The sequence below is a fragment of the Lagenorhynchus albirostris genome, chromosome 11, assembly GCF_949774975.1.
Source record: "Lagenorhynchus albirostris chromosome 11, mLagAlb1.1, whole genome shotgun sequence".
Taxonomy (NCBI): domain Eukaryota; kingdom Metazoa; phylum Chordata; class Mammalia; order Artiodactyla; family Delphinidae; genus Lagenorhynchus; species Lagenorhynchus albirostris.
Window position 1 is genome coordinate 25,256,432 of NC_083105.1, and position 26,050 is coordinate 25,282,481.

At 44.5% G+C, this 26,050-nt stretch overlaps 1 protein-coding gene across 1 annotated transcript; it reads left to right on the forward strand.

Moving 5' to 3' along the window:
* Nucleotides 1-290: 290 nt before the first annotated feature.
* Nucleotides 291-21,332, forward strand: HAL (histidine ammonia-lyase). The gene is made up of 20 exons (XM_060165023.1): nucleotides 291-537; nucleotides 1,431-1,491; nucleotides 1,598-1,625; nucleotides 1,964-2,038; nucleotides 2,131-2,203; nucleotides 2,296-2,362; nucleotides 2,655-2,692; nucleotides 3,531-3,656; nucleotides 4,702-4,841; nucleotides 6,752-6,799; nucleotides 7,452-7,599; nucleotides 8,363-8,458; nucleotides 8,556-8,614; nucleotides 9,482-9,562; nucleotides 11,965-12,030; nucleotides 12,107-12,272; nucleotides 14,786-14,920; nucleotides 18,683-18,791; nucleotides 18,892-18,961; nucleotides 21,192-21,332. Exons 1-20 carry the CDS (start codon nucleotides 291-293, stop codon nucleotides 21,330-21,332), a joined length of 1,974 nt encoding a protein of 657 aa, XP_060021006.1.
* The last annotated feature ends 4,718 nt before the right edge of the window (nucleotides 21,333-26,050 follow it).

A 26,050-nucleotide genomic window follows, 5' to 3' on the forward strand; every position in this document is an offset into this window, starting at 1 on the left:
GCAGGCTCTAGGACCCGAGGGCGGGAGAACCCAGGCTTTGCTGGCAGCAGACCTGGAGGGCAGGTGGAAAGGCGGCCTGCATCCCACTCTCCTGCCCCTCGCTCAGCTGCAAAAAAATCAAAGGGACACCGTGGGGCGCTCAATAAATATTTGTCCAATGCGTGAATGAGTAAAGGCAAAGGAGGGGGCGTGTTTTGAAAGCCCATCCCACTTCTCCCTATCAACCACACCTCGGTAGTCATTCCCGGATAAAACTCTCCCCTCCCAGTGACTGTCGCCAGCGGACGACCATGCCCAGGTATACGGTGCACGTGCGCGGAGAGTGGCTGGCGGTGCCCTGCCAGGATGCGCAGCTCACGGTGGGCTGGCTGGGCCGGGAGGCCGTGCGGAGGTACATCAAGAACAAGCCAGACAATGGTGGCTTCGCCTCGGTGGACAATGTGAGCTTCCTCGTGCGCCGCTGCAAGGGCCTGGGCCTGCTGGACCACGAGGACCCGCTGGAGGTGGCCCTGGAGGACAACGAGTTCGTGGAAGTGGGTGAGTGGCCGGAGGGAAGGGGTGCGAATCACTCGGCCGGGAGGGACGGTCCCTTGTCCTCCCCAATTGTGGGGGGGCGGGGACGGGGAAGGGATTCTCGCACACCCCTGCGAGGAAGGCAGGAGTCTTAGCCACCTTTTACAACAAGGCAGCCGACTCAGAAAGGAGGAGACTTCTTACTAGTAGCAAAGACTAGATTTGAACTCAAGACCGCAGGGCTGAAGCCTTTTGCAGTTACCGAATCATTTTGAAAATCCCTTTGCCCTTCAAAAGAACTTCACCAGACTGGAGACCAGTAGCATAGATTTAAAACAAAATTAAATCTATTTTGTTTAATGAAACTATCAAACAAAAGTTTGATAGCTTCCATGGTGGCGCAGTGGTTGAGAGTCCGCCTGCCGCTGCAGGGGACACGGCTTCGTGCCCCGGTCCGGGAAGATCCCACATGCCGCGGAGCGGCTGGGCCCGTAAGCCATGGCTGCTGGGCCTGCGCGTCCGGAGCCTGTGCTCCGCAACGGGAGAGGCCACAACAGTGAGAGGCCCGCATACCGCAAAACAAAAACAAACAAAAAAAACCCCCATAGATTTAAATATTAAATATATTTTAAATATTAAAACAATAGATTTAAAACAAAATAAAGCCGGTGATGGGGATGGAGGTGGGGCTGGATCTTGAACTTTCATTTAAACCCTTTCATGCATGCCTGGCGCCTACATCTCTGCCTTTTGCTCTCCTCCTTTGTAAATTTTAAAGCATGAGAAGTCGTTTTAAAGCAGCCATTTCTGTAGAATTCCGAAGGCAGTTGAAGAGCCCTTTGCTTGGTTAACCAGTAACGCCAAAAGTGGCTCTCCACTGTGATCCCTAAGGGGTCTCTCTTGCATTCTTGTTTCAGTTATAGAAGGGGATGCCATGTCTTCCGACTTCATTCCATCGCAACCAGAAGGAGTTTACCTGTATCCTTTCCTGCAGGCTTGTTGGTCTGCTCTGGGGGCTACTGCTACCAATGATGGGGCTGGGGCTTTTCCACACTACCCAGCATTTTCCTTTACCTGGCTACAGATACAGCAAATACCGGGAACCCGAAAAGGTAAGTTTCAAACCACTTCCTTTTTTTTAAGAAAATTAAGTCCCCCCACCCCTCATTTAAGGAGGGGGAGGGCTAGCAAAATTTATGACCAAGCACCATCAGTGAGGACAGGGCTTTATCCAGCTCTGTGTAATAGGGAAAGGCATTACGCTTTTCCGCTTCTAATTTTCCTTCCTCAACCTCCTCTTCAGCAAGCTGTCTTTGTAACTAGCACATGATTTGATAGCAGTGATAAAATCTCTGACGGGTCAGAGCTTAATTCTGCTTCAGGCTTCCCTGCTCTTTTGTTTGAGCGACAAAGCTGTTTGCACTCACGGAGATTCCCTTCTTTTGTGCAGTACATTGCCTTAGATGGGGACAGCCTGACCACAGAGGATCTGGTCAACTTGGGCAAGGGACACTACAAAATCAAGGTATGCTGGAGGGAGGGGAAGGACATCCTCTGACCTTTTCCGCGGCACGTGTAAATCTTTGACATGTTCAGCTCTGACCCATGTTTTCCTAGCTCACCCCCACTGCTGAAAAGAAGGTGCAAAACTCCAGGGAAGTCATAGAAAGCATCGTGAAAGAAAAAACTGGTACCCTTTTCTCTTTGTATTACGCAGTTCTTTTTATAGGCTTAAAAGATGCCGCCTGTGTCTAACTGTATAACGTCTGGTTTTTATTCTAGTTGTTTACGGCATTACTACAGGTTTTGGGAAATTTGCCAGAACTGTAATTCCTGTCAGTAAACTAGAGTAAGTTTGATTCCTCCCCACCAAACACACACACAGTCACATGCCACTTATTCTCATTTTGGAGATTTCTTTCAACAACAGAAATAATTAACATTTGCCCCAATTTACAGATAAGGAGGGTGAGGCTCGGATTAACTCACACATGAGTTGATACAGAAAACACAGACTTGCTGGTTTCTTCCAGTGCCCCATCATGGCTATTCTGTCCCTCCAAAGACTTAACTATGTTCCCAGCTGAGGGAACATTTTCACGGTGAGGTATCTAAGAGGGTTTTTTCTCTTTCTCTTCCAGGGAGCTCCAGGTCAACCTAGTACGTTCACATTCTTCAGGTAACGCACTCCAAACATTCAGTGCCTCCTAGATCTTGTTTGATTTGAATGAAGTGCAGTCGGTCCTCGGTATCTCCAGGTTCTGCATTCCCAGCTTCAACCAGCCTGGGATGTTGGCTGAATCCACAGATTAGGAACCCGGAGATCCTGAGGGCCGACTGTACTACATCACTTTATATAAGGGACTTGAACATCCGGGGATTTTGGTATCTGCAGGGGGGTTGGGTTGGGGGCCCTGGAACCAATACCCGGACGACTGCGTAGCGCAGTGCCAGGCATCCTTTAACAGCGTCCAGAAGCTAGCGGATTCCAAGGAGTAGGTGCCAATTTTGCTGCCGGGGTGGGGCAGAGAGGGGGGAAGCAGAAAGCATCACACAAGACCACCTTCCAACTGAATCTCAGAAAAAGGAATGGGCCAGGTGAAAGGATGGGGTTGGCATGGGAGCGTGGATACCATCGTGCCAAGAGAGTGATGCAGTCAGGGGACGAAATTAAGGCTGGAACTCAGGGAGGGGTTGTTCGGGACGAGGTGAGACGGGAAAGTCTGTCAAGAATCCCATCAGACTGCAAGACAGCTTGTGCTGAGGAGTCCAGACGCTCTTCTAAGGGTATTGAGGAGGGCGGGGCATTCAGTGACGCTTCCAAGAAGGGCAAGTGAGAAGGCAGAACTGGATTCTCATATCTGTCTTGAAGATGAGACTTGAAGAAGCAAGAGAATCAGGAGAGAAAGTAGTGCAAGTATCTGAGCCAAGACGTGGCGAGAAGTCTGAGATGGAGACAGCTGGGAGAAGGAAAAAATTTTGTTTTTCTTGGAGAAAACATCAATTCTGTTTTGTAGGTGTTGGGAAGCCACTAATCCCTGAGAGATGTCGGATGCTCTTGGCTTTAAGGATCAATGTCTTAGCCAAAGGATACAGTGGCATTTCCCTGGAGACTCTCAAACAAGTTATTGAAGTATTTAATGGTAATGCAACAGATACCCAACTGACCCTCTGATGAGGCTGTGTGTGTACCACAGGTAGACTTGATTGATGGGGTGGTGAGAAATTGGTGAGAAAAGAAGACATAAACTAATGCAGATGAGTGGGAAATGAGCTTGGCAAGAAGGAGGTTAGCTAGATGGGGGTGCAAGGTAGGAGTGAGGCAGAGACTCTTTCTCCTGTGGACTTTCACCCATTCTCTATCAGCCTTCACTTAGCATTTGGCATCTTTAAGACTAGAATAAGCCCCTTAAGTCTGGCCTTAAGTTCAGGGCTGGAGGCTCACGGGCCCAGCCGCTCCGCGGCATGTGGGATCTTCCCAGACCGGGGCACGAACCCGTGTCCCCCGCATCAGCAGGTGGACTCTCAACCACTGCGCCACCAGGGAAGCCCTCCAATAGTTTTTAATGGCTACATACACCAATCAGTCCTATGAAAGTCTCTTAATTCCTACTTGGATCATTTTAAACTTTATGTTCTTAGAAAGAAGGCAGCAAAGAATAACAGCTAGCTCCTGATCACATCTTTAAGATACATTGCTAGACTTTCTAGAAATTTCTAGGTCAGATGAGAACATGCACGTAACAGTAAACAAAGGGGCAGAGGACCAAGGAGAAGGAAGAAGGGAAGCGGTAGTCATTATGGGGGCATGGGTTCCAGATCACCTTTCTTCCATGCAGTCTGATCTTAATTCTTTATGTACAGTGTTCTCCCAACCCCTTCACACAGCACATCCGAGCATGTCCTGGCTAAAACCTGTAACGCTTCCCGTTGTCCTTAGGATAAAGTCTAAACTTAAAGTGGCTTCCAGAGAAAGCTTTGCTCCCGGGAGGGTCCTCCTTCCTTCCCTCCTTTCTTTCTCTCTTCCCTGCCTTTCTTTCTCTCTTTCTGCCCCTCTCCTTTTTCTTTCTATAGCAGTTCAGCCAGGTCCCTTAAGCATTAGTTGTACTTGAGGAATTGTCTTTCCCTAAAGCGAGGATGGCCAGAATGAAGTACTCTTGAAGTAACCGGTGCCTCTTTCTCTCCCAGCCTCCTGCCTGCCCTATGTTCCAGAGAAAGGAACTGTTGGTGCCAGTGGAGACCTGGCCCCACTCTCTCATCTTGCTCTCGGGCTAATTGGGGAAGGGAAGATGTGGTCTCCGAAGAGTGGCTGGGCTGACGCTAAATACGTAAGATTTTAATAACAGCTTCCACCTGCAGTAATTTCCCGAGGCTGGACACCAGGTGTACTTGCATGCTTTCTAGCACTCCATCCTTACAGCAGCCCGACAAGGGAGCCAGCGTTATCCCTATACTATGGCTGTGACAACCGAAGCTTAGATGTGTGGACAGAGCCAGGAGCCCAGCCTTAGCGCAGTACAGATGTCAAACTAGGCAAGGCTCTTAGCTTCCATGTGCAACTGTCAACCTTCTGGACTTGGTGATCACCTTGGTAAAAAGGTACAGCAGCCAGTGTTAATTGCGGGAATTTATTCTGCATCTAAAACATTTCCAGTGCCTGGCCAGGAGGTCACATGTTGTTGCAGGTTTATTTACTTGCTGGTCTAATAGGTACAGAGGTGCGGATCATAGCACTGACTTATAACCTCTGGAAAGGAGGCTCCACTCCCCCCTCCCCCCCCCAAGCGCTCATCTGGTGGCCAATCAGAAAGGCTTGTTTTTGATAAAGCTTTAACGTTTTCTTCATTCATCTCCAAATTCATCAGAGCAGCCCAAAGAATTTTTTGAAGTGTCGTCTCTGATCTCTTGCTGGGAGGTCCCCTAACAGTAACTGAAGGGGCAGAGGACCAAGGAGGAAGAAGTTAAGGGAACAGATAGTCCTTCAGGGGTTTGGGTTCTAGATCACCTTCCTTCTATGCAGACTGGTCTTCATTACTTCTCTATGTACAGTGTTCCCAAAACCACCTTCACTCAGCAAATCCAAACGTGTCCTGGCCAAAACGTGCAATGCTTCTCACTGCCCTCAGGGTGATGTCTAAAATTAAAGTGGCTTACAAGAGTCTTGCTTGTCATATCCACACGCCCCAGCCAAATCCTTCCCCAGCAACATTGTACATCACAGAAGCGAGAGGTGGCCTGCGGCTGGAGTGCCCTGTGTCCTAGGCAGAGGGACGAGCCATGTCCCTTCTTCTCTTCCTGCTTCTGATAAGTCCTCTGAGAAACTTCCCTCTCTGCTCTTCTGGTTCTTTTCCCTATAGGCCCACCCCGTCAAGTCCCTTTTGCCCCTCCTTTGTGCCCTCCCAGCATCTTATGTGATTATTTTCCACGGAACCCTACCCACTTCCTACCTCCAGTTACACTTAACATACTATGACTGTGTTTGCCCTTGAGCTTGTCTGTCTCCATTTTTCCTACCCTCAGCCCCACTCCTGGGACAGAGTTAATCATGTGTTAGATATTCTAATAAGCTTGTGAAATTGACGGAGTCAGTGGTCCTGCCTCTGTGTCTTCCTTCTCCCCTAGAGGGACCTTAACCTAGTGATTGCTTTCACTTCTTTTATTTCAGAGGAAGATCATTCTGCCCATTTCCCCTCAGGATTCTGTGTCCATCTCTTGGGCCCATAAGTCCCTCTTCACTGGTGCTCACACATTTGCCATACAAGTGAGAAGCCCTGCTCTGAGGCTCTGCTAGTGTTCAGACAAGTAGGACGAGGGTGGAGGACTTTTTAGGTCAAGCTCTGGAGGCCAGGGAACGTGGACAGAGTTTGGAGCTCAGCCTTAGCACACATGCATCTGGATGTGCATCTGCTCAGGAAGCAGCGGTAAAAAAAAAAAAAGTGAATCACTAAAGTGGAAACTGAAAGCAAAGGACCTAGAAACCAACATTCAGGGTTGATTTTGTAGACACTAGCCCCTGATGTAGGTACAAAAATTACTCGAAAGCTAAGTCTGCTTGCAGACTAAAGAACGGAACTAGAGGATAGACCAGCGAAGATAAACAGAACCAATTCACGTAGGTCTAATCTTTTATAAGACAGACCTTTGGGCTTAAAAAGCCTTTTATTGGATTCCACATGAAATTAGAAATATGCTGATGTTTCATTTGATACCCATTTTTACCTTTTAAATCATTCTACAGGTCCTGGCAGCTCATGGATTGAAACCAATTGTTTTGAAGCCAAAAGAGGTAAGGAGACTAAGGAAAATTTGTTCGCTTTAACAAATCTTTACTTAATAGCTATTTTCAGTCTTAATATCAGCCTCACTGGTATCTTAAAATAAACATAGCTCCCATGTTTGCTTAAGTTGGGCACTGAAGAAAGGGCTCTGCCGTAAGCACTGAAAAGACTCTTCAGGCCACAGATGCCTAGGGGTTCTTTTACAGAAGAACTTAAACTTCAAATCAGGATCTCTAAGGACCCCTAAGAGATGCTGTAAGCCAGCGTCCCTTGGGATGCTCTAAGCCAAGAGTCTCGGACCAGAAATTGTTCAAGGTGTCTTGTCTATAATGATGAGAAGTTGAAGAAGAAATGCAGCATAATTAAGAGCTAAAGATTTGATATGCCATCTACATTGGAGCACCACTGCTGCCTTAATGACGGGGACACTTAACAGCTATTCCATTTGCTAGATTTACACTAATGATTTCACATATGTTAGCACTTCATCCTTGCATCCTTCAATACGCATTACTGCCCTGCACTTTAGAAACCATGGATCAACGTCATTCAACCGACAGGCTAACTTTTCTCTTATGAAAGCAAAAGATAGGAAATCAACTTGCACATACACCTGTTACAACAAACAGCGTCTGGACACTTCTCTCCCCTTCCACAAAGGGTCTGGCGCTCATCAACGGGACGCAGATGATCACCTCCCTGGGCTGTGAAGCTGTGGAGAGAGCCAGCGCCATTGCTCGGCAGGCTGACATAGTGGCGTCCTTGACCCTCGAGGTGTTGAAGGGCACCACCAAAGCCTTCGATACTGGTCAGCATGGCTCTTCCGTTGGTTTGCTATTCATTCAGGCAGAGCTCGGGTGCAGGGGGGGAGGGGAGGCTGGTCAAGGTGTTCAGACGCGGGAGTGGTGGGGGTAGATGGCAGGGAAGAAGAAAATCCAAGTGCCTGTGCCTTCGTAGGACTGCTGCAGCTTCATCTAAGTTACGCCACACTTGACCCTTGAGACGACCGTGTTTCACAGACCAATGCTGACCCAGAGGGTTAAGTGACCTGCCCCAGATCACCAGCTCTGACTCCCATCAAACTACATGTTGTCTTAAGAATCTATGGGCAGGATTTGAGAGCTAGAGTAGGATTAGCACTGATCCCCACTTGAAAATCGGGAGAGAAAAATTGTAGAAGTGGTAGCTTTTCTAGAAAATAATGACTTGGAAAGACTCCCTACTCTTATATGTAGTAGGACCAAAAAAACTATCTAAAAATGACTTAGTTAAATTAGGCCACTATTGAGCTCCCTTCCATTATGAGCCTAAGTCTTTTTAGTGTAGGCCCAGTGTCTTGAGTTGAATTCCCAGAGATCTCAACACATAGTTTACACTCAGATATTTAAAGTAGAAAGAATAAAGTCCATAAGGAAAATCTTGCTTTGGAGTTAAGTTTCTAATCCTGAGTGATGGTTAAGGACCCCTGGACTTTTGAGGGCTGTGTCAGCACAGTGGGTGGTTCTGTTCCAGCGATGGTAGTTCATTCAATATAAGAATTGCTCAGACTTTTCCTCTTTCATCAATTCTAGACATTCACGCTGTTCGCCCTCATCGTGGGCAAGTTGAAGTCGCTTTTCGGTTTCGGTCCCTCTTGGACTCAGATCACCACCCATCTGAAATAGCAGGTCTGGGCGTGCCTATGTGAGTGAGCTTATTTGCTTTTGGAAATTATTGGAAAGAACTGCTAACATGCCCCCTGCCATCCCTGTACCTTTTCCACAGAAAGTCACAGGTTCTGTGATCGTGTTCAGGACGCTTACACCTTGCGCTGCTGTCCACAGGTAAACAAAAAAGCTAACAAGTTTCTATTCTTTCCCCCAGTTTGTCGGGGTGGGGAATAGAAAGAGAGGAAGGTGTTAGAAAGTCATGTAATGGTCAATGGTAGTCCAGATTTCATTACTGCCTCTATTAAAAATGATGTCTATGTAATAATTCGACTTTCCAATTATTGTAAAGTTTCTGTTCTATATGGTAAGCTGCTTGTTTCCCTTTGAATTACTTTGCTCAACCCCCGTGTAGAGAAATCCGACGGACAGCTTGTTGTTTTGGTTTAGTGCCCTAACTTTAAAAAATTCTTAGTAATAGCATCATCCTAACCAGTTAATGGAGTTTTACTGGCTCTACCTGTTAGACAGAACTAGAACCAGTCTGCCAGGAACGTTCATGGGAAAATCTAACTACAATTCAAGGGCATATCCATGGTTAGATCTTATCTGTATTTAATAGGCAGACATAAACCATTACAAATGAATCTGTGAGTCATAACTTTAAATATAAAATGCAGATGACCTGGGTTGGCATGAGGCAACCTACACTGCAGAAGTTCCAACTCATTTGCAAATGGCAGTTAAGTGACAGACTAACATGCATCTCAAGGGTGAAACCATATTTCAGGTTGTACCAAGTTCCAATCTGTAGGGTACTAAAGAGTCCTCCCTAGCATAAATACCCTCTTTTCCTTGTTCTCAGCAAGTTCTGTTCTAGCTTAGATTTAAAATGTCTATGGGGAAGAATTGCCAAATTGGCTCCACAGTAAGAAGAAATCCCAGTTTAAATTGTTCTTGCTATTCTAATAAGAATATCAGACTATGTGACAGGGACCATTATCAGTGTCTTCCATGTATAGCTCATTTGATCTTGTCTTCTAGATCCACGGTGTGGTGAACGACACAATAGCATTTGTGAAGAACATCATTACCACAGAAATTAACAGTGCAACAGATAATCCTGTATCTTTTGATGGTTTACTAAGCTGTGATTATAGAATTCCAGCTGGTCATTTTAAGATCTAAGTGATCGTTTTGTGTAGCCTCTCTGTTGCTCCGTTTCATAGACTACGTACTTGGGCTCCGAGGTTAAATGCCTTGCTCTATAGCGAAGCTGGTAAGTGTCAGAGGCAGATCTGTGAACCTAGTCTCAGGTTCGGAGTCTAACGTGCTGTGCTTCCAAAACTGACAGATGAAAGATTAAAGGGGGTATTTCCAACATTGGCTGCAGAGTTTCACGAAGACCTCTGCCCTGAAACCCACTGCTGAGGTTGTTGGTAGAAGGATGAAGATCTACATCACAAGTGTGATTGTAGAGACCCTGGGTAGGATGGCATTTATGTGAGCCTTCCTAGGGCTAGTGACACCATGGTGCACTAAACAGAGGCAACCTTTTAACACTTACCTAAGTATTGATCAAAGAGTTATGGCTTTCCTCATCCTGAGTTTATTTCTGACATGGAGTTTAGTCAAATCAGTGTTCCCATATTTGTACAAAGAAGAGTAACAATGCTTCCGTCTCTCAAGGATGGAGCCCTTCTTTCCCTTCACGGTGTGGGTATCTCAGCGTCATCTTGTTTTTGCTATGGAAGGTTCTGTGATGGCTTAGTTCCCCCAGAAGTCAATGTGATCGGTCAGGAGGCACACAGGCAAAGTCTTCACAGGGACAATACTGCCTTTGAAGACCATCCAACCCCTTAGGAATCTATTTCTCCCACCCCACATCTGCCTCAGTTCTTAACATTGGAGAAAGTAAGCCCTAAAAGCCTTGCACAGCCCGGGCTAGCAGAGAGCAGCTGTATAAGGTTTCTCACTAGACCTTTTCAATGTGGCTTCTCTGACAAGCTTACTTCAGGAGGTGCATTTTATGTCCTCTCAGGTTGTTTTACAGTTAAGTCAGACCCAAGCTAAATACCCCTCAACTCACTAACCCTTCTCAACACCATCCACCCCCAAATGGAGAAGTAGTTTTCATGAACTCCGTGCATTCTTCTCTCATCTCTTATTTCTTGCACTGTAGAACAGAGGTATCCATTCTACACTTACATAATTTAGACTTGAAAGGGTATCTTACGGAGTAATAAAAAGCAAAACAAATAAACAAAAATACCATTAAATTACTGGCCAAGGGAGGGAGGATCATTCCCTGCTAAATTCTTCCCCCACCACTTGCCTCAGCAAAAATTTCAGCCAAAAGTCCTTTACTTTCTCAGTGAAAGATTCTTAATTGTTGATGAATTTCCAGTTGGCTAATATTTGGGAGTTCTCCAGCAATACTGGTGTTACCCAAAAGAATATTTTTCTCAATCTTCTGTTGCATATGTAGACCATCTATTACATAGTTTATAGGAGTTAACTTCTAATTGCTATAACCTAGTAGCCAACAAATTTGGAACAACTAGAGAACAATAGATGTTGCTTAAGTTGTAAATTGGTGCAGAGATCACTTGCTCTGAGGATTCAGAGAAAACCAAGGCCTGTCGTTGGGGGCGGGTCCATGGAAAAGGGCAGGAGCTAGGTCTAAGAGGCTCACAGTCATATGCACAGAAAAGGGTAATTCCAAACTTGTTAAGTTACACATGCACCTCTACCTCTTTGGAAGTCAGAACCCTTCCTACACAGAGTGAGTTCCTAGTTAATAGGCTGTGAATAGTCTTTAGTCCAGTAGGTGAAAATTAGCTCTTTGGAAAGTCTTCTGCTGCCTCTGTCAGGGTTCCTGTTGACTTAAGTAAAATACACGATGGAGTGGAATGATCCCTGAGAGTCTTAATGTTCGGTGAGTCCAAAGTTGCCACCGACTTCAGTGGGTTTGCAGTGACCTCTTGGCCGCCATTCGCTGTGAACACTGGCACAGGATCAGTGAGTAGAAGGTTTGAAAGTTTTCTCAGAATTGATTGTTCCAACAATTTGGTGGTTGCTCATCAGCAAAATCTTCCATTCAGCAGGTTCTTCAATGGAGCACAAGCTCGCAGTGCCCATTGAGGAAACAGAATTTGCTTTTAAACTGGTGTCCTGATTTCTGTTCTTAGTTTCAGGTTATAAACTTTTTGAGGGCAAGTACAGACCACCAGATTAGTAATGTTATGGTGTTTGAGGATCTCATCCCAAGAGAAAACATCATTTCATGCTTCAAGTTTCTTTGACCCCCAGTTGGGTGGACACAATGATCTTTAAGGTTTTTGTTTTGTTCTGTTTACCTTTGTACCCCTTCATGTCAACACTTGCCTGTGGAAAGACTCTCCTTCTCTCCACCCTACCTTTGTACAAGGGCTACCACCTCAATGTTAGAAATGAGCAACTGGAGAAAGAGTTATACTTGAAGTGATCACCAAGTGTTATGTGAAAGCCTTAACCTATTCTGAAAGATGGTCTTTGCCAGCAGGGGAGAGACTGTTTCTGGAGGAAACTTCCATGGTGAATATCCAGCCAAAGTAAGCTATTTAGAATTGCTCCTGACCCTGAAAGCATATTCTAATACAGGCCGACTGAATCGAGACACTCTTTCAGGCCCTGGACTATTTGGCCATTGGCGTCCATGAACTTGCTGCAATTAGTGAAAGAAGAATTGAAAGGCTCTGCAACCCCTCCCTCAGCGAGCTGCCTGCCTTCCTGGTGGCTGAAGGTGGTCTCAACTCTGGATTCATGATAGCCCACTGCACGGCTGCAGCCCTGGGTAAGGACACTGCACTTTGCCCAGAATGCAAGCCTAGTCACCTAAAGGCCTTTCCATTTTACCTAAAGTGTCACATTTTGTCTTTGAGATCTAACGTTTCACCACCTTCATCACGTGCATCCTCAATACAAATGCAGCAGGTTTAGAGAAAAAAAATATAAAATAAAACCTAGGCAACATTATACTGAAACATAATAACACACTAATGAGGTTGTAAATAAGGAGGTTTCCACGATTTCTCTGTAGGAAGCAATGTGACTTCACATATGAACTTCATCTATGTAGTTTTTTCACTAATCTCAATTTGAAGATTATCAGAAGGAAAAAAGCAAAAGATGTTTACAGCTACTGGTGAAACTTGAACTGATCCAAATGATTAAAGTTTGGATACATTCCGTAAGACATACCAACCACTAAAAACGTAAGGATGTGATTACAACATGCAAAAATGCTTATAAGAAGCAAGATGCCCTCTATGAGAATGGAGCTTTAATGTAGCAGATTTCTGACTCGAGACTGTAAGGGACAGAGAAGGAACATCGGAATAGAGACTAGCACAAAGGAAGTGCAAAGGGCTTCACTTATATTTACTCAATCGTCAAACAATACCAAGAGGCAGGTACTATGATTTCTTCCATTTCAAAGATGAATACTTGAAGATCCAAGAAGTTAAGTGACCTACTCAATACTGCACAGCTAGTAAGAAGTAAAGCAGAATTCAGACCCAGGCATTTTGGCTTGCAAATCTGTGCTCTCACTTCAATTAATGAGGATCTCTTTTTAATCAATACTTAATCCTAAAATATGGTTGCCAAATTTAACAAATAGAAATGCAGGCTGCCCAGTTAAATTTGAATTATTCAGCATATTATCTGGTACTAAAAAATTATTTGTTTTTTAATCTGAAATTCGAATTTAACTGGGCATCTGGTATTTTTTCTGGCAAACGTACCCAAGAGGCCGGATAGCATAGTGGCTCATAAGAGCATAGACTCTGGGTCCGAATCCCAGCTCTGCCCATTTACCAGCAGCGTGATATGGAGCAAGTCTTTTAATCCTGTTGACCCTCAGTTTACTCCTGTGTAAAATGGGGGTGATAAGTTTACCCAGCGGGGCTGTTTTGAGGATTAAATTAATGAATGTGTGGAATACCTTAGAACTGTGCCTAGAGTGTCATGAGCACTAAATTAATATTAGTTGTTGTTACTATTACTACTCACCCCTTCCTCAGTTAAGTCTCACACTAAGACTCAACACAGCCAACAAAGAGCCACTGAGTTCATTTTCTGTCCAGTATTTTCTCTTTACTCACTTACCTCCTTACTAAAATATCCCTCTAAGGGGCAGCAACTTCTCACATTAATATGGGGGGTGGTAATTGATTTTCAGAGAAGTGGTATGAATTTGGGAAGCCTCGTTTGGATGTGTTTAGCTGCCCTAGCTGTCATCTGAAGCTGGTCGGCTTGCTTTCATTGTAATAAAACTGGTGGTTTTCTTTTATTGGCCACTTGTAAGTTACGTTTCTGAACAAGCCCCACCAAACCAGGTGATCCACATAGCAGGTTCAGGGGCCCAGGACTTGGCAGTGCTGAAACCTGAAAGTTCTGGGCAAACCAGGATGAGTGGATCACCATAGTTTATAGTATATTATCTCAGGATCCCCTATAGCATAGAAAAGAACTGCAGCTTCACTCAGAGCTGCTCTCAAAGTTCAAAAAAAGAGAGGAAAAGACTCTTTGCGTTTGACCTTTCCCAGCTTCTGAAGCTGGGGAGAAGGAACTCTGTGATCTAGGTTCTTGCTACTTAAAGTGTAGTCCTCTGGCCCAAAATACAGCCATCACTGGCAATCTGTTAGAACAGCAGAATATCAGCCCCCATCTAAAACTCAACATTTGCACTTTTAACAAGACCCAGTGATTCATTTGCACGATAAAGTTTGAGAGACAGCAACCTAGGCCAACTCTAGACTTCCCCCCACCTCCCCAAGACATCCCCGCTGTCATCAAGCCCTTGCTTAAACCCAGTACATCCACTTATGTCATCATTGAACAGTCTCAACTGTAAATCTTCTCGCTCAAGATATGTGGGTCCAGCCTCAATCCCCAAACGCCACGCCGGAATTCTGATCCCACCTCCTCTGGTGACATAATCAGATTGTCCTCCAATACCTGGAAATGACCATCACCTTTTTTTATCCCGAGTCTCCCTGTTATGCTAAATGCTTCTAGTGTTTTCAACTTGGCTTTGTAATATGAGGGTTCCCATCCCGGTCTTATCTCAGAACTCACTAGAGTTTTAGAGTCCTTCTCACTTTGGGGGGGAAAAAAAACCAACCTTCTTCCTTTTCCCAAAGTAACTTTGGACCATCTGGTGCTTTGCTAACGACTAAGAGCTCCTGGAGAGGGTATCCCACGCAGAGGAGCACTTTGGGAAGCCATGTGTCATTTTGGCAATTTTTCTATTAGGAACATACGTAAGTATGTCCCTAACTTAACGTCTCTGGCCTCTTGCAGTTTCTGAGAACAAGGCCCTATGCCACCCCTCGTCCGTGGACTCTCTCTCCACCAGTGCCGCCACGGAGGACCATGTCTCCATGGGAGGATGGGCAGCAAGGAAAGCCCTCAGGGTCATTGAGCACGTGGAGCAAGGTAACCCCAGCCAGGCCTGGACGCAGGCCTCCCTGATAAACTATACGCCAGTGGTCCTCAGAGTGGGATCCCCACCGGCAGGATCAGCATCACCTGGGAACTCAGGGCCTGTCCCAGACCTGCTGAATCAGAGACCCTAGGAAAGACAGCAGAACAAGCTGGGTTTAGCAAGCCCTCCAGGTGGTTCTGATGCTCGTTGAAGATTAAGAACCACACCTGCTGGCGAAGCCAGTTCATCAGCTGGCTTCTTTTTTTAATATGAAAATTTTAAAACATATTCAGAAGTGGAGAGATTAGTACCAGGAACCTTCATATGCCTCACTCTAATTCAACAGTTAACACATTTGCTTCATTTTTTTCTTTTTTTTACTTTTCCCAAATTATTTTCAAGCAAATCCCTGTTGTCATGTTTTCTTCCTGCATACTTTCTCTCTCAAATACAAACTTCCTTATCCACCATGATGCCATTATCACATCCGACAAAAATCAACAATAAGTCTTGGTATCAAATTTTCCCAAATTACCTCAACGTCTTTACAGTTTGTTCAAATCAGGATTCAAGACCCACCTTTTAAATTTGGTGGCCAAGGTTTTAAGCTTCTTTTCATTTACAACAGTCCCCTCTCCCTTTTTTTTTAAATTCATGCCATTGAGTAGTTAAAAAACCACGTCAGTTTTCTGACAGAGACTGACATTCTGGATTTACCTGTGAGCTTCCTCATGGTGGTACTTTTGTTCTCTGTCCCATCATTTCTTGTGTGTTGCAGTTGGTCCTAAAGACTTGACGAGGGCTTCCCTGGTGGCGCAGTGGCTGAGAGTCCGCCTGCCGATACAGGGGACACGGGTTTGTGCCCCAGTCCGGGAAGATCCCACATGCCGCGGAGCGGCTGGGCCCGTGAGCCATGGCCGCTGAGCCTTCTCAGCAAAGAGAGTTCACAGGTGGAGCCCTGTTAAGTCAACCCCTTCCAGACTTCTTAATCACTGCTTGTTTGGTTTCTTAAAGGGAAACTGCCTTCCTTTAGGCATTGTTCTCTAAATTCCTAAATTTTTGCAACTGTATTGGAAGCAATTGGCTGACAAAAGAATACCACTATTTTAAGATAAGTGTGAAAGAGTTGAGTATTCTTTTTTTGGTAACAGCTCTGTTGACATAATAATTCATATACCATACAATTCACCCATCTAAATTGTACAATTCAGTGGGTTTTAGTAGCGTTGTGAATATATCAGAGTTGTGAGTCAACACCACAATCAACTCTAGAACGTGTTCATCAACCCAGAAAGAAACCTTGTACCCTTTACTATCACTCCCTTCTCCTCCTTGTCTGGCCTGGTTCGGGTGGAAAGGCATGTATCCCTGAGCACAGTGGATTAAGTGGTGAATGAGGTATTCTCTGCCCTCTTGGGAATTAGAGTCTACCTAAAGAGGAAGACATTGAACAACAACTTGGCAACTCTTTGTAGCACTTAACAAAATTCTGACTAAAGAATTGAGTTATAGGAGGCTGTAACTGAACCTGACCTAGTTTGAAGGGATGAGAAAAGGCATTTCCAAAGGAGTATTTAAGATTAAGACCTGAAACGAATAGGGCCAGCAAACTGGGAAGAGGGGAGCAGTATTTAATAAGGAAAGGGGATGTGTGTGCAGAAAATAAATTGTTCTGGGATGCGTCGCAATGATGTACAGATGCCCACACTCAGGAAAGAACTGGGATGGATGATGAAGGGCAGTTCTCTACGTGGAGGCAGCTGACGGCTGCAGGAGGTCAGGTGAGAAGAATACCAGGAACAGAGAGGCGGATGCACTCAGGGGAAAAGAAGACCTGAAATGTTACCAGCCCACTGGAGGAAGGAGGGAAAACTTTTCAAAGGGAGGAGCTTAAAAAACCCAGTGTGGGGACTTCCCTGGCAGTCCAGGGGTTAAGACTGGGCGCTTCCACTGCAGGGGTCGTGGGTTCATCCCCCTGGCTGGGGAGCTAAGATCCGCACGCCCTGCGGCGGTCCGAAAAAGATCAGGAGTGAGAGGGAGTCTGAAGCCCAAGCACGGACATCAGTCAAGGCCAGGGGATGGTGGGGAGGTGGGAAGGAAGGGGATGTAAGGTCAGGAGAAGCAGTCTTTTCTTAGTGAAAGGGACACAGGTATAAATTAGCCTCAGATGTCGATAAAATGAATAGCGTCAGTTTTGAAAACTTTAAGAACGTCCTTGCAATATATCTAAGTAGAACTATTACTTATTTGCTCAGGATGGTTTTAGTTCATGTGACTCATACTCTGTTAAGGTGAAGAAAATATGCGTGGGAAACTAGAAGGTATCTCCAGGATTCTTAGGATATATTAAGTGTATTTAAATTTTTGGAAGGGAAGGGTGAAGGTGGTTATTAGGCCACTGAATATCAGCTTATTTCAAAATAAACGAGAAGCATATTTTTAAAAATCCAGGTAAATCAAGATACACTGAACCCTTTGCATCTGTATCAATGAAGTGTGTGGTTTTTAAATCCCATCTGATGGCATCAGGGAGAACTTATGGTTGTGAATAGCAACGAAGAGCAGTTAACAGAATGCTGAGAGATGGTTACTCAAGGTTTTCCTGACATGTATCACGTTTATCTTGCAAACCCATCTAAGAAGCTGTCTGTTATATGCACTAGCAAAATCTGCCATTTTCCTACTCACATGTCTCCAACCAAGAGGCCAGGTTTGTGTCATGTGGGTGAGGGCGAATCAGGAAGGTTAGCCAGTTCTGATCTTGAGCTCCAGCTCTATGAAATAAGCATAAGCACTTATTTAATAAGATGCTTTACTCCTCAAAGTTTCCAGTTCCTTACGTGTAAAGTGAGGGGACTGGACTAGAAGATGTGAAGTTTCTTCCAGGTCCTAATGGATTCTGTAACTTCATCCTCTCCCATTGTGACCTGTCTGTACTCACCAGAGTTTGGAATGTGCTTTATAAATTTTAAGACAAGAAGTCAAATGTTTTTAATACTCCATTTTGGTTAACCACTTAAGTGGCCTGATCAAGAGACCACTTACATGGCCTCTAAGCTTCTAAATTAACTTCTTGGCAAATAACAGAACCCAAAGTGGTTTAATTTTGAATTATATTTCTATAAAAAATTCTTCATTAGACTATATCAAATGTAGAGAGATTTAGATTTCAATATTCAGAGTGGATCTCAAGGTATGGTACATCCCACAAGCGTTCATAGCTAGGAAAAGACAGTGTAGAGATTGTTTGATCAAGAAACTTAAAGTTGGCAAGATGCCAATGGCTAGAATTTCAGTTTTTGTGGATTTGGGAGCCTTTAAGTTTGAAGGTTTGAAACAGACATTGGAGAATTAGTTCCAGGGCAACCAAAGACTCATCTGCTCATTCACTGGCTCCTTCAATCCTTTGATGAAAGTCTATCTGCCAGGTATTTCAGGCCGTAGGGAACAGTAAGACTGAAAACAAATTAAAATTTACACCAAGGTGGAAATAGGAAACAGGTCATCCATCTTGATCAGCTGAGGGGAGAAGGGGAAAGCTGATGTACCTGGATGGTCCTACCTTTCTCACCATTAAAGGTGCAGCCAAGGGGTTAGAAAAGCACATTTAAGATGGTAACCAAATACCAAGGGATCTTCATTCTACCCATAGACTGGGCGAGCCAACCATCTGTTAGCTGGCTGGCGATGGCCGTCAGCTTGCATGGGATTTGTATCCCTCAAGCATGAAGTCAGACTCTAATCAGCCATCCCCTCGTCCTTCCTTGTTGCAGTGCTGGCTATCGAGCTTCTTGCAGCCTGCCAAGGGATAGAGTTTCTACGTCCTTTGAAAACTACCACTCCACTGGAGAAGGTCTATGACCTGGTGCGCTCAGTTGTAAGGTAAAGTCAGAACAGATTCCTGGAAAGTGACACTGTTTTAGAACTTTGAACCCTGGCAGCAGTTAACGTTGGCTCACGGTTTGATGTGCTGTCTCTGCAGGCCCTGGATAAAAGATCGCTTCATGGCCCCAGACATTGAGGCAGCACACAGACTGCTCGTAGAGCAGAAGGTAAATTGGCTACTTGGCTTAGTTCTTAGTTTGGGGTCGTTATGGGAAAGCAAAGTGGGAGTGGAGAGTGGAAAAACATTCATATTCTTTTGCTTTCTGGCTGTTCCTTGGAAGTGAACCAAAAGGTACTCATGCAACTTTCAAGGTCACTAAGAAACTATTCGATACACTCTTAAGTGTCCCATGTTGCACCCAAACATGGACTATCTAAGGATTAGAAGCTGGAATGAATTTTAAATGGAATTTGGGGACAAGTATTTGTGGGGAGAAAATGAGATGAAAGGTTCATGGATTCCTCCCCATCAAGAAGGTTTTCTCTTATTAAAAATACATTCTCTTTCTGTAATCCTATTGCCACCACCACCACCTGGTTCAGTGACTGCATAGACCTGAAGAGAAAACAAATTTCCCGAGTTTTTATTCAAAGGGATCTGGATGTGTCTAGTGCACTGGTGTGTCCTGCCCCATCACACTGGGTGAGATACAGGGTCTCTTTATTGCTTCTTCCCTCTGGCTACATTGACTGCAGACGCATCTGATAGGGACAGATGCCTAGAATGCAGACTTATTTTTAAAATGTAGTTTTAAAGTTCTTTAAGCCTTTCATTTGTAGGTATCATGTTCCCTAGAATGGCTTGATTTTCCCCTGGAACCATTGCACTGCTCTTGGGGAACAATTGTTTTCCTTTGATCTTCACCCCTGTCATTTCAAAGTGTTCCCTGTACCCTTTGAGGGGAATTCCCTTGCTTGCTGCCAACTTTGGTGCTAGAAGAGAGGTGTGTGAGAGCTCAGCCTTTTTTTTAATTGAAATATGATTGACATATATCATTATATTAGTTTGCAATATAATGATTTGACATTTGCTTATATTGCAAAATGGTCACCACAGTACGTCTAGTTACCATGCACTACCACACATAGTTACCATTTTCTTCTCATGGTAGGAACTTTTAAGATCTATTCTCTTAGCAACTTTCAAATATACAGTGCAGTATCATTAACTATAGTCACCAAGCTGTACATGACATCTCCAGGATTTGTTTACTTTATAAGTGGAATTTTGTACCTTTTGACCCCCTCCACCCACTCCCCCAAACCCCCGCCTCTGGCAACCACCGATCTGTTCTCTGCATCTATGAGCTCATTTTTTTTTTTTTTTTAGATTCCACATATAAGTGAGATCGTACGATATTTGTCTTTCTCTGTCTGACTTATTTCACTTAACAGGATGCCCTCAAGATCCATCCATGTTGTTGCAAATGGCAAGAGTTCCTTCTTCTTTTAGGGCTGAATAAAATTCCAGTGTGTGTGTGTGTGTGTGTGTGTGTGTGTGTGTGTGTGTGTGTCTCACAATTTCTGTATCATTCATCCATTGATGGACACTTAGGTTTCTTCTGTGCCTTGGCTATTGTAAATAGTGCAGTGAACCTGGGGGTGCAGATATCTTTTCAAGGAGGCTAGCTTTTGAAAGAATACATTTTCTAAGGTAATACAAAAGAATAGGAAATGCTCCTTCCCTGTCAGCGGCCAACCAGATAAAAAGCAGCTATAATATAAACGAAAAGCCGGACTTTAGTTTGAGAAGATGTTATGCTTGAAAGGAAATAGGTTCGTGGGTGGAGGTAAACACTAAACAAGGCTGTGAAACAGTGCTTTTCAAACTGTAAAGTGCACGTGAATTTCTAGGGGATCTTGTTAAAGTGCAGGCTCGGACTCAGTAGGTCTGCAGTGGGGCTGACATTCTGACTTGTCCCAAGCGATGCTGACGCTGCTGGTCCAGGGGCCACGTTCTGAGTAGCAAGGGTCCAAAGAACAGAGGGCGTGTGGTATGGAAAGAGAGCAAAGAGAAAATCCACTGCCTCTTATCATTTAAGGCTTGCCTTAGAAAACACACAGTCCCATCCTTGAGCGACTTTCCTTAATTCCATCCACACTGAATTCTCTAGGCTTCGTTTGTTTCCTGGCTTGTTTTGCTTTAGAAGAGTAAAGCAGCTGAAAACCTTCATGGTAACTTTAGAAACATTTTGGACTTTGTATTTTTAAAGCTGTTAAAGCAACCAAAGGCTCATTGACAGATCATGTGTCAAATGGCTTATAATAAAAGCAAGCAAACAGCTGCTGTGTTATCTAGTCAGAGATAATGTTTTGACTTCACATGAAGCTGATGTTTAATGGCATGTGAAAACAAGGTTGTCAACGCTTTGACTTTGTTTTGTCCTTGCATTTCAGGTTTGGGAAGTAGCTGCACCGTACATCGAAAAATACAGAATGGAGCATATTCCGGAATCAAGACCTGTTTCTCCAACAGCATTTTCATTGGAATTTCTGCACAGGAAATCGACCAAAATCCCAGAGTCTGAGGATGTTTAATGCTTTTTGTCACGAATTAGCAGATCAGATGCTAGTTTAACAGCAAACAGTATTATGCTGAAGGAGAGACCTGAGGACTTTCTCAGGTGGATCAATCAATTATCTAGTTCGGTTCTAATACCTGCTCTGGGTAGGCTGGTGACAGTATTACATTTACTAAATCTAGCACTGGTTACAGATGCAGCTGGTGTTTCCAGATTATAGGAGTTTTCTTGTTTCTTAATGAAATCTACAGGCCGCTCACTCTAAGGGTGAGAAGACTAACCACAACTGCATGGACCTTTGACTCAATATTAGATGAACTCAAATCTTGAGACAGATTGATGGCATTGTTTTCCAAAAACGTTAGACTTCTGTGAATCTTTTTTTTTTTGTTTTGGGTTTGTTTGGTTTTTTTTTTTGCTTTGTCAAACTTTCCACTAGTTAACTTTGGCTGATTGTACTGTGCCATGCTATGATGAATGTTCCCTAATATGTCTTTATAAACAACACTTTTTAAGTCATAATTAGTTCTTGAGCTGCTTTTTCTTTCATTCATGGAATCATACTAAAGAATAGTCAATAGGTCAACAAGAGATTCTGTGTAAAGGAGTTAAGGAATGAATATAAAGATTGCTGTGGGAGTGGTTCTTAATGAACCGTGCATTTCATATTTATCAGATGTCACCGCACATATCAGAAAAAGGATTCAGATGCTTAAACTGGAGTAGGAGGTTAGTGTTATTGCTACTAAATTTACCACGTGTTAGTACTCTATTCACATTCTTGTAATAACCCAGCTTAAGACGCCTCCTCATTTCACAGCTAAGGAATCTGATGTTCAGAAGTTAACCAACCCCCTCTCTATAAGAGTAATCATTAATACAAGGCCCCGTTGACAAAGGTCAGATGCGCCCTAGGATGTTACCCAATCTGTTCCCTCCCCTCCCCGCAAAGAAGATAAAGAACCTGCTGGAAAGGCTTAAGTGTGATTGTCGCGATGAAGGATGGGTCACATGACTTCTTGGCTTCCCGAAGCTGTGACTTTGCACCCTTCTGTGCAAACATAAGCAAGGCACTTTCCAAGTGCAGGAATGTGACCCCACGGCTCTAACAACGGCAGCTGGTCAAGGAAAGGACAGGCACACCTGCCAGCTTGCCTACCCGATTACACCCTTTTCACGGTAGAGTCTTCTCTTAGGTTGCAGCCTGTCCACAGGAAAGGTAGAGACAGGAGTGCAAACCAAAATTCAGTGAAGCAAAATGTGCTGAGGAACCTGTTCGCCGAAAGGTGGTTCTTCATGCTGTTCTTTGCTGAAATGTAAACACACAAATGAAGTTTATTCATTCTTATCCACGAGCTGCAGTGGAGCCAGTAAACCCAGTGGTTTGATGGCTGTTCGTCACTGGTACGGGGCGGGTTGGTTTCCCACAGGCCCGCGCGGTCCTCCGGGGCCCTCTGTCATTGAGTTTTCTACACAGCTCTGTACTATGCCATCAAGGGAGTTTCCAGGTAAATGTGGAATAAACTAAGTCTCAACTGTCTTATGTCATTGCTGTATTCTTAGATTTTTTTATAACAAAGTTTAACACCTTGTCAGGGAAAGGTTATTCTAACTGCAGTTAATTACATTTCTGAAAGATTTCGTCAGTGAATGTTCACACAGTACAAAGTGTCTTTAGAAAATGTGATTGATTCGGTATACATTCTCTCTCTTCCCCACTGAGCAGCCCAGAAGAGCTGGAGGCATCACGATTTCTGCCCCAGTGAGCTCACCTGGGCTTCTTCACCTGTTCTCTCGGGGCCGCCACAGAGCAAACCCCAAAGCGCAAGGGATTTTCAAGCTTCTTTTGTGCCACATTTGCTAATGTCCTGTTGCCCAAAGCAAGTCACGCATCAAGCCCAAGTGAGTTTGGGAGAGTAACACACAAGGGCGTGGGCGTGTGGTTTGGGGGCTGTAGCTGTCACAGTCTGCCGCATACATGAAATTCCACACATAACCTGAAAACTTCCCGGGAAGCTACTTTTCATTACTACTTTAAACTTGTGTCTCCTTTCTGAATCTGGTCCCTGGATGATTAGCTTTTTTATTAAACCTTCTAATTATCTCATGAATAGCATGATCATTTTGCATTTGGGGGTTTACTTTGGTTGAAGGTATTAACTTATTAAATGGAAACACTGAAATTATACCAAAAAACAAAACCACAAAAAGAGTTGGAGGAAATTCGTTTCAGCTCAGGGCACAGGCCTGGTTCGTCTCAAAGGTGTCCCATTCCCTTTACTGGGTGATTAGTTCAAGAGACAGCGGAGGTTGCAATTTGGGCCAATGAGACAGAAGAATTTTACTGCAGGCTTGAGAAAACGCTTTCTCTCCTGAGAGCCGTGACAGCCAGGCTTTCTCCCTCTTCTGCTTGACCCCAGTGAGAAAGCACAAAGCCCCTCTGGCTGCTGCGAGTCAGCCACACCCGGGGGAACCTGGCCTTGGGGCGCCGCCAACACTGGAGGACAGAACAGAGGGAGGGAAGGGATCTGGGTCTTCAGGATTTCTGAGCGGCTGGGTAAACCACTCCTGAAGCCTGTCCTTCCTGTGAAATTCCGAGGGGGAGCTAATGAGCTTCCTTATTTTTTTTTTAACATCTTTATTGGAGTATAATTGCTTTACAATGGTGTGTTAGTTTCTGCTGTATAACAAAGTGAATCAGCTATACATATACATATATCCTCATATCCCCTCCCTCTTGTATCTCCCTCTCACCCTCCCTATCCCACCCCTCTAGGTGGTCACAAAGCACCAAAGCACCGAGCTGATCTCCCTGTGCTATGCGGCTGCTTCCCACTAGCCATCTAGTTTACATTTGGTAGTGTATATATGTCCATGCCTCTCTCTCACTTCGTCCCATCTTACCCTTCCCCCTCCCCATGTCCTCAAGTCCATTCTCTACGTCTGCATCTTTATTCCTGTCCTGCCCCTAGGTTCTTCAGAACCATATTTTTTTTTTAGATTCCATATATACACGTTAGCATAAGGTATTTGTTCTTCTCTTTCTGAGAATATTTACTTCACTCTGTATGACAGACTCTAGGTCCATCCACCTCACTACAAATAACTCAGTTTCGTTCCGTTTTATGACTGAGTAATATTCCATTGTATATATGTGCCGCATCTTCTTTATCCATTCATCTGTCAATGGACACTTAGGTTGCTTCCATGTCCTGGCTATTGTAAATAGAGCTGCAATGAACATTGTGGTACATGACTCTTTTTGAATGATGATTTTCTCAGGGTATAAGCCCAGTAGTGGGATTGCTGGGTCATATGGTAGTTTTATGTTTAGTTTCTTAAGGAACCTCCCTACTGTTCTCCATAGTGGCTGTATCAATTTACATTCCCACCAACAGTACAAGAGGGTTCCCTTTTCTCCACACCCTCTCCAGCATTTATTGTTTGTAGAATTTTTGATGATGGCCATTCTGACCGCTGTGAGGTGATACCTCATTATAGTTCTGATTTGCATTTCTCTAATGATTAATGATGTTGAGCATTCTTTCATGTGTTTGTTGGCAATCTGTATATCTTGTTTGGAGAAATGTCTGTTTAGGTCTTCTGCCCATTTTTGGATTGGGTTGTTTGTTTTTTTGATACTGAGCTGCATGAGCTGCTTGTAAATTCTGGAGACTAATCCTTTGTCACTTGCTTCGTTTGCAAATATTTTCTCGGATTTTGAGGGCTGTCTTTTCATCTTGTTTATGTTTTCCTTTGCTGTGCAAAAGCTTTTAAGTTTCATTAGGTCCCATTTGTTTGTCTTTCTTTTTGTTCCCATTTCTCTAGGAGACTGGTCAAAAAGGGTCTTGCTGTGAGGTATGTCATAGAGGAACTTCCTTATTTTTCAAACCAATTCTAGTCAGTGCGTTCACATCTCACTGTGCCATTTCCAGAGCTTTCCACCCAGATTTCTAGCACCTGATACCTCCTACTGTCTCCACCAAAGGACTTAGTTAAGGTGTCTTGCCAAAGTCCACTCACACAGCACATACCTGAGTGCCTACTCTGTTCACTAAAACCAGATTAATCTTTCTACCACAACACTCTTGTACTGGGCCTAACCTGTTCAGAAACTTGCAGTGGCTTCCCCTGACTTTAAGAATGAAGTTCCAGGACTTCCCTGGTGGCACAGTGCTTAAGAATTCGCCTGCCAGTGCGGGGGACACGGGTTCGAGCCTTGGTCCAGGAAGATCCCACATGCCGCAGAGCAACTAAGCCCATGCGCCACAACTACTGAGCCTGTGCTCTGGAGCCCGCGAGCCACAACTACTGAAGCCCGCGTGCCTACAGCCCGTGCTCTGCAACAAAAGAAGCCACCGCAATGAGAAGCCCGTGCACCACAACAAAGAGTAGTCCCCACTCGCCGCAACTAGAGAAAGCCCGCGTGCAGCAACTAAGACCTAACCTGAGTCGATCTGACCTTCCCCGCCCCCACTGAACCCTCCACTCTAGGAAGACTCAGGCATCCCCCCCTTCTGAACACCCCATGATGCTCCATCTCCGGAGCCTTTCCCTCACATCAAAATCTTTCCAATCTCTCAAGCTGAGGATGGCCATGCCCTTTTCCACCCAGCCATGGAATTGTTTCTCGTTGGGTTTCACTTTTCCACTTTACTCCCCCGTAAGCATCATCCATTATATTCCGGAATTCATATGCTTTTTCCAATATACATAACAAGTATTTTCCTTAAC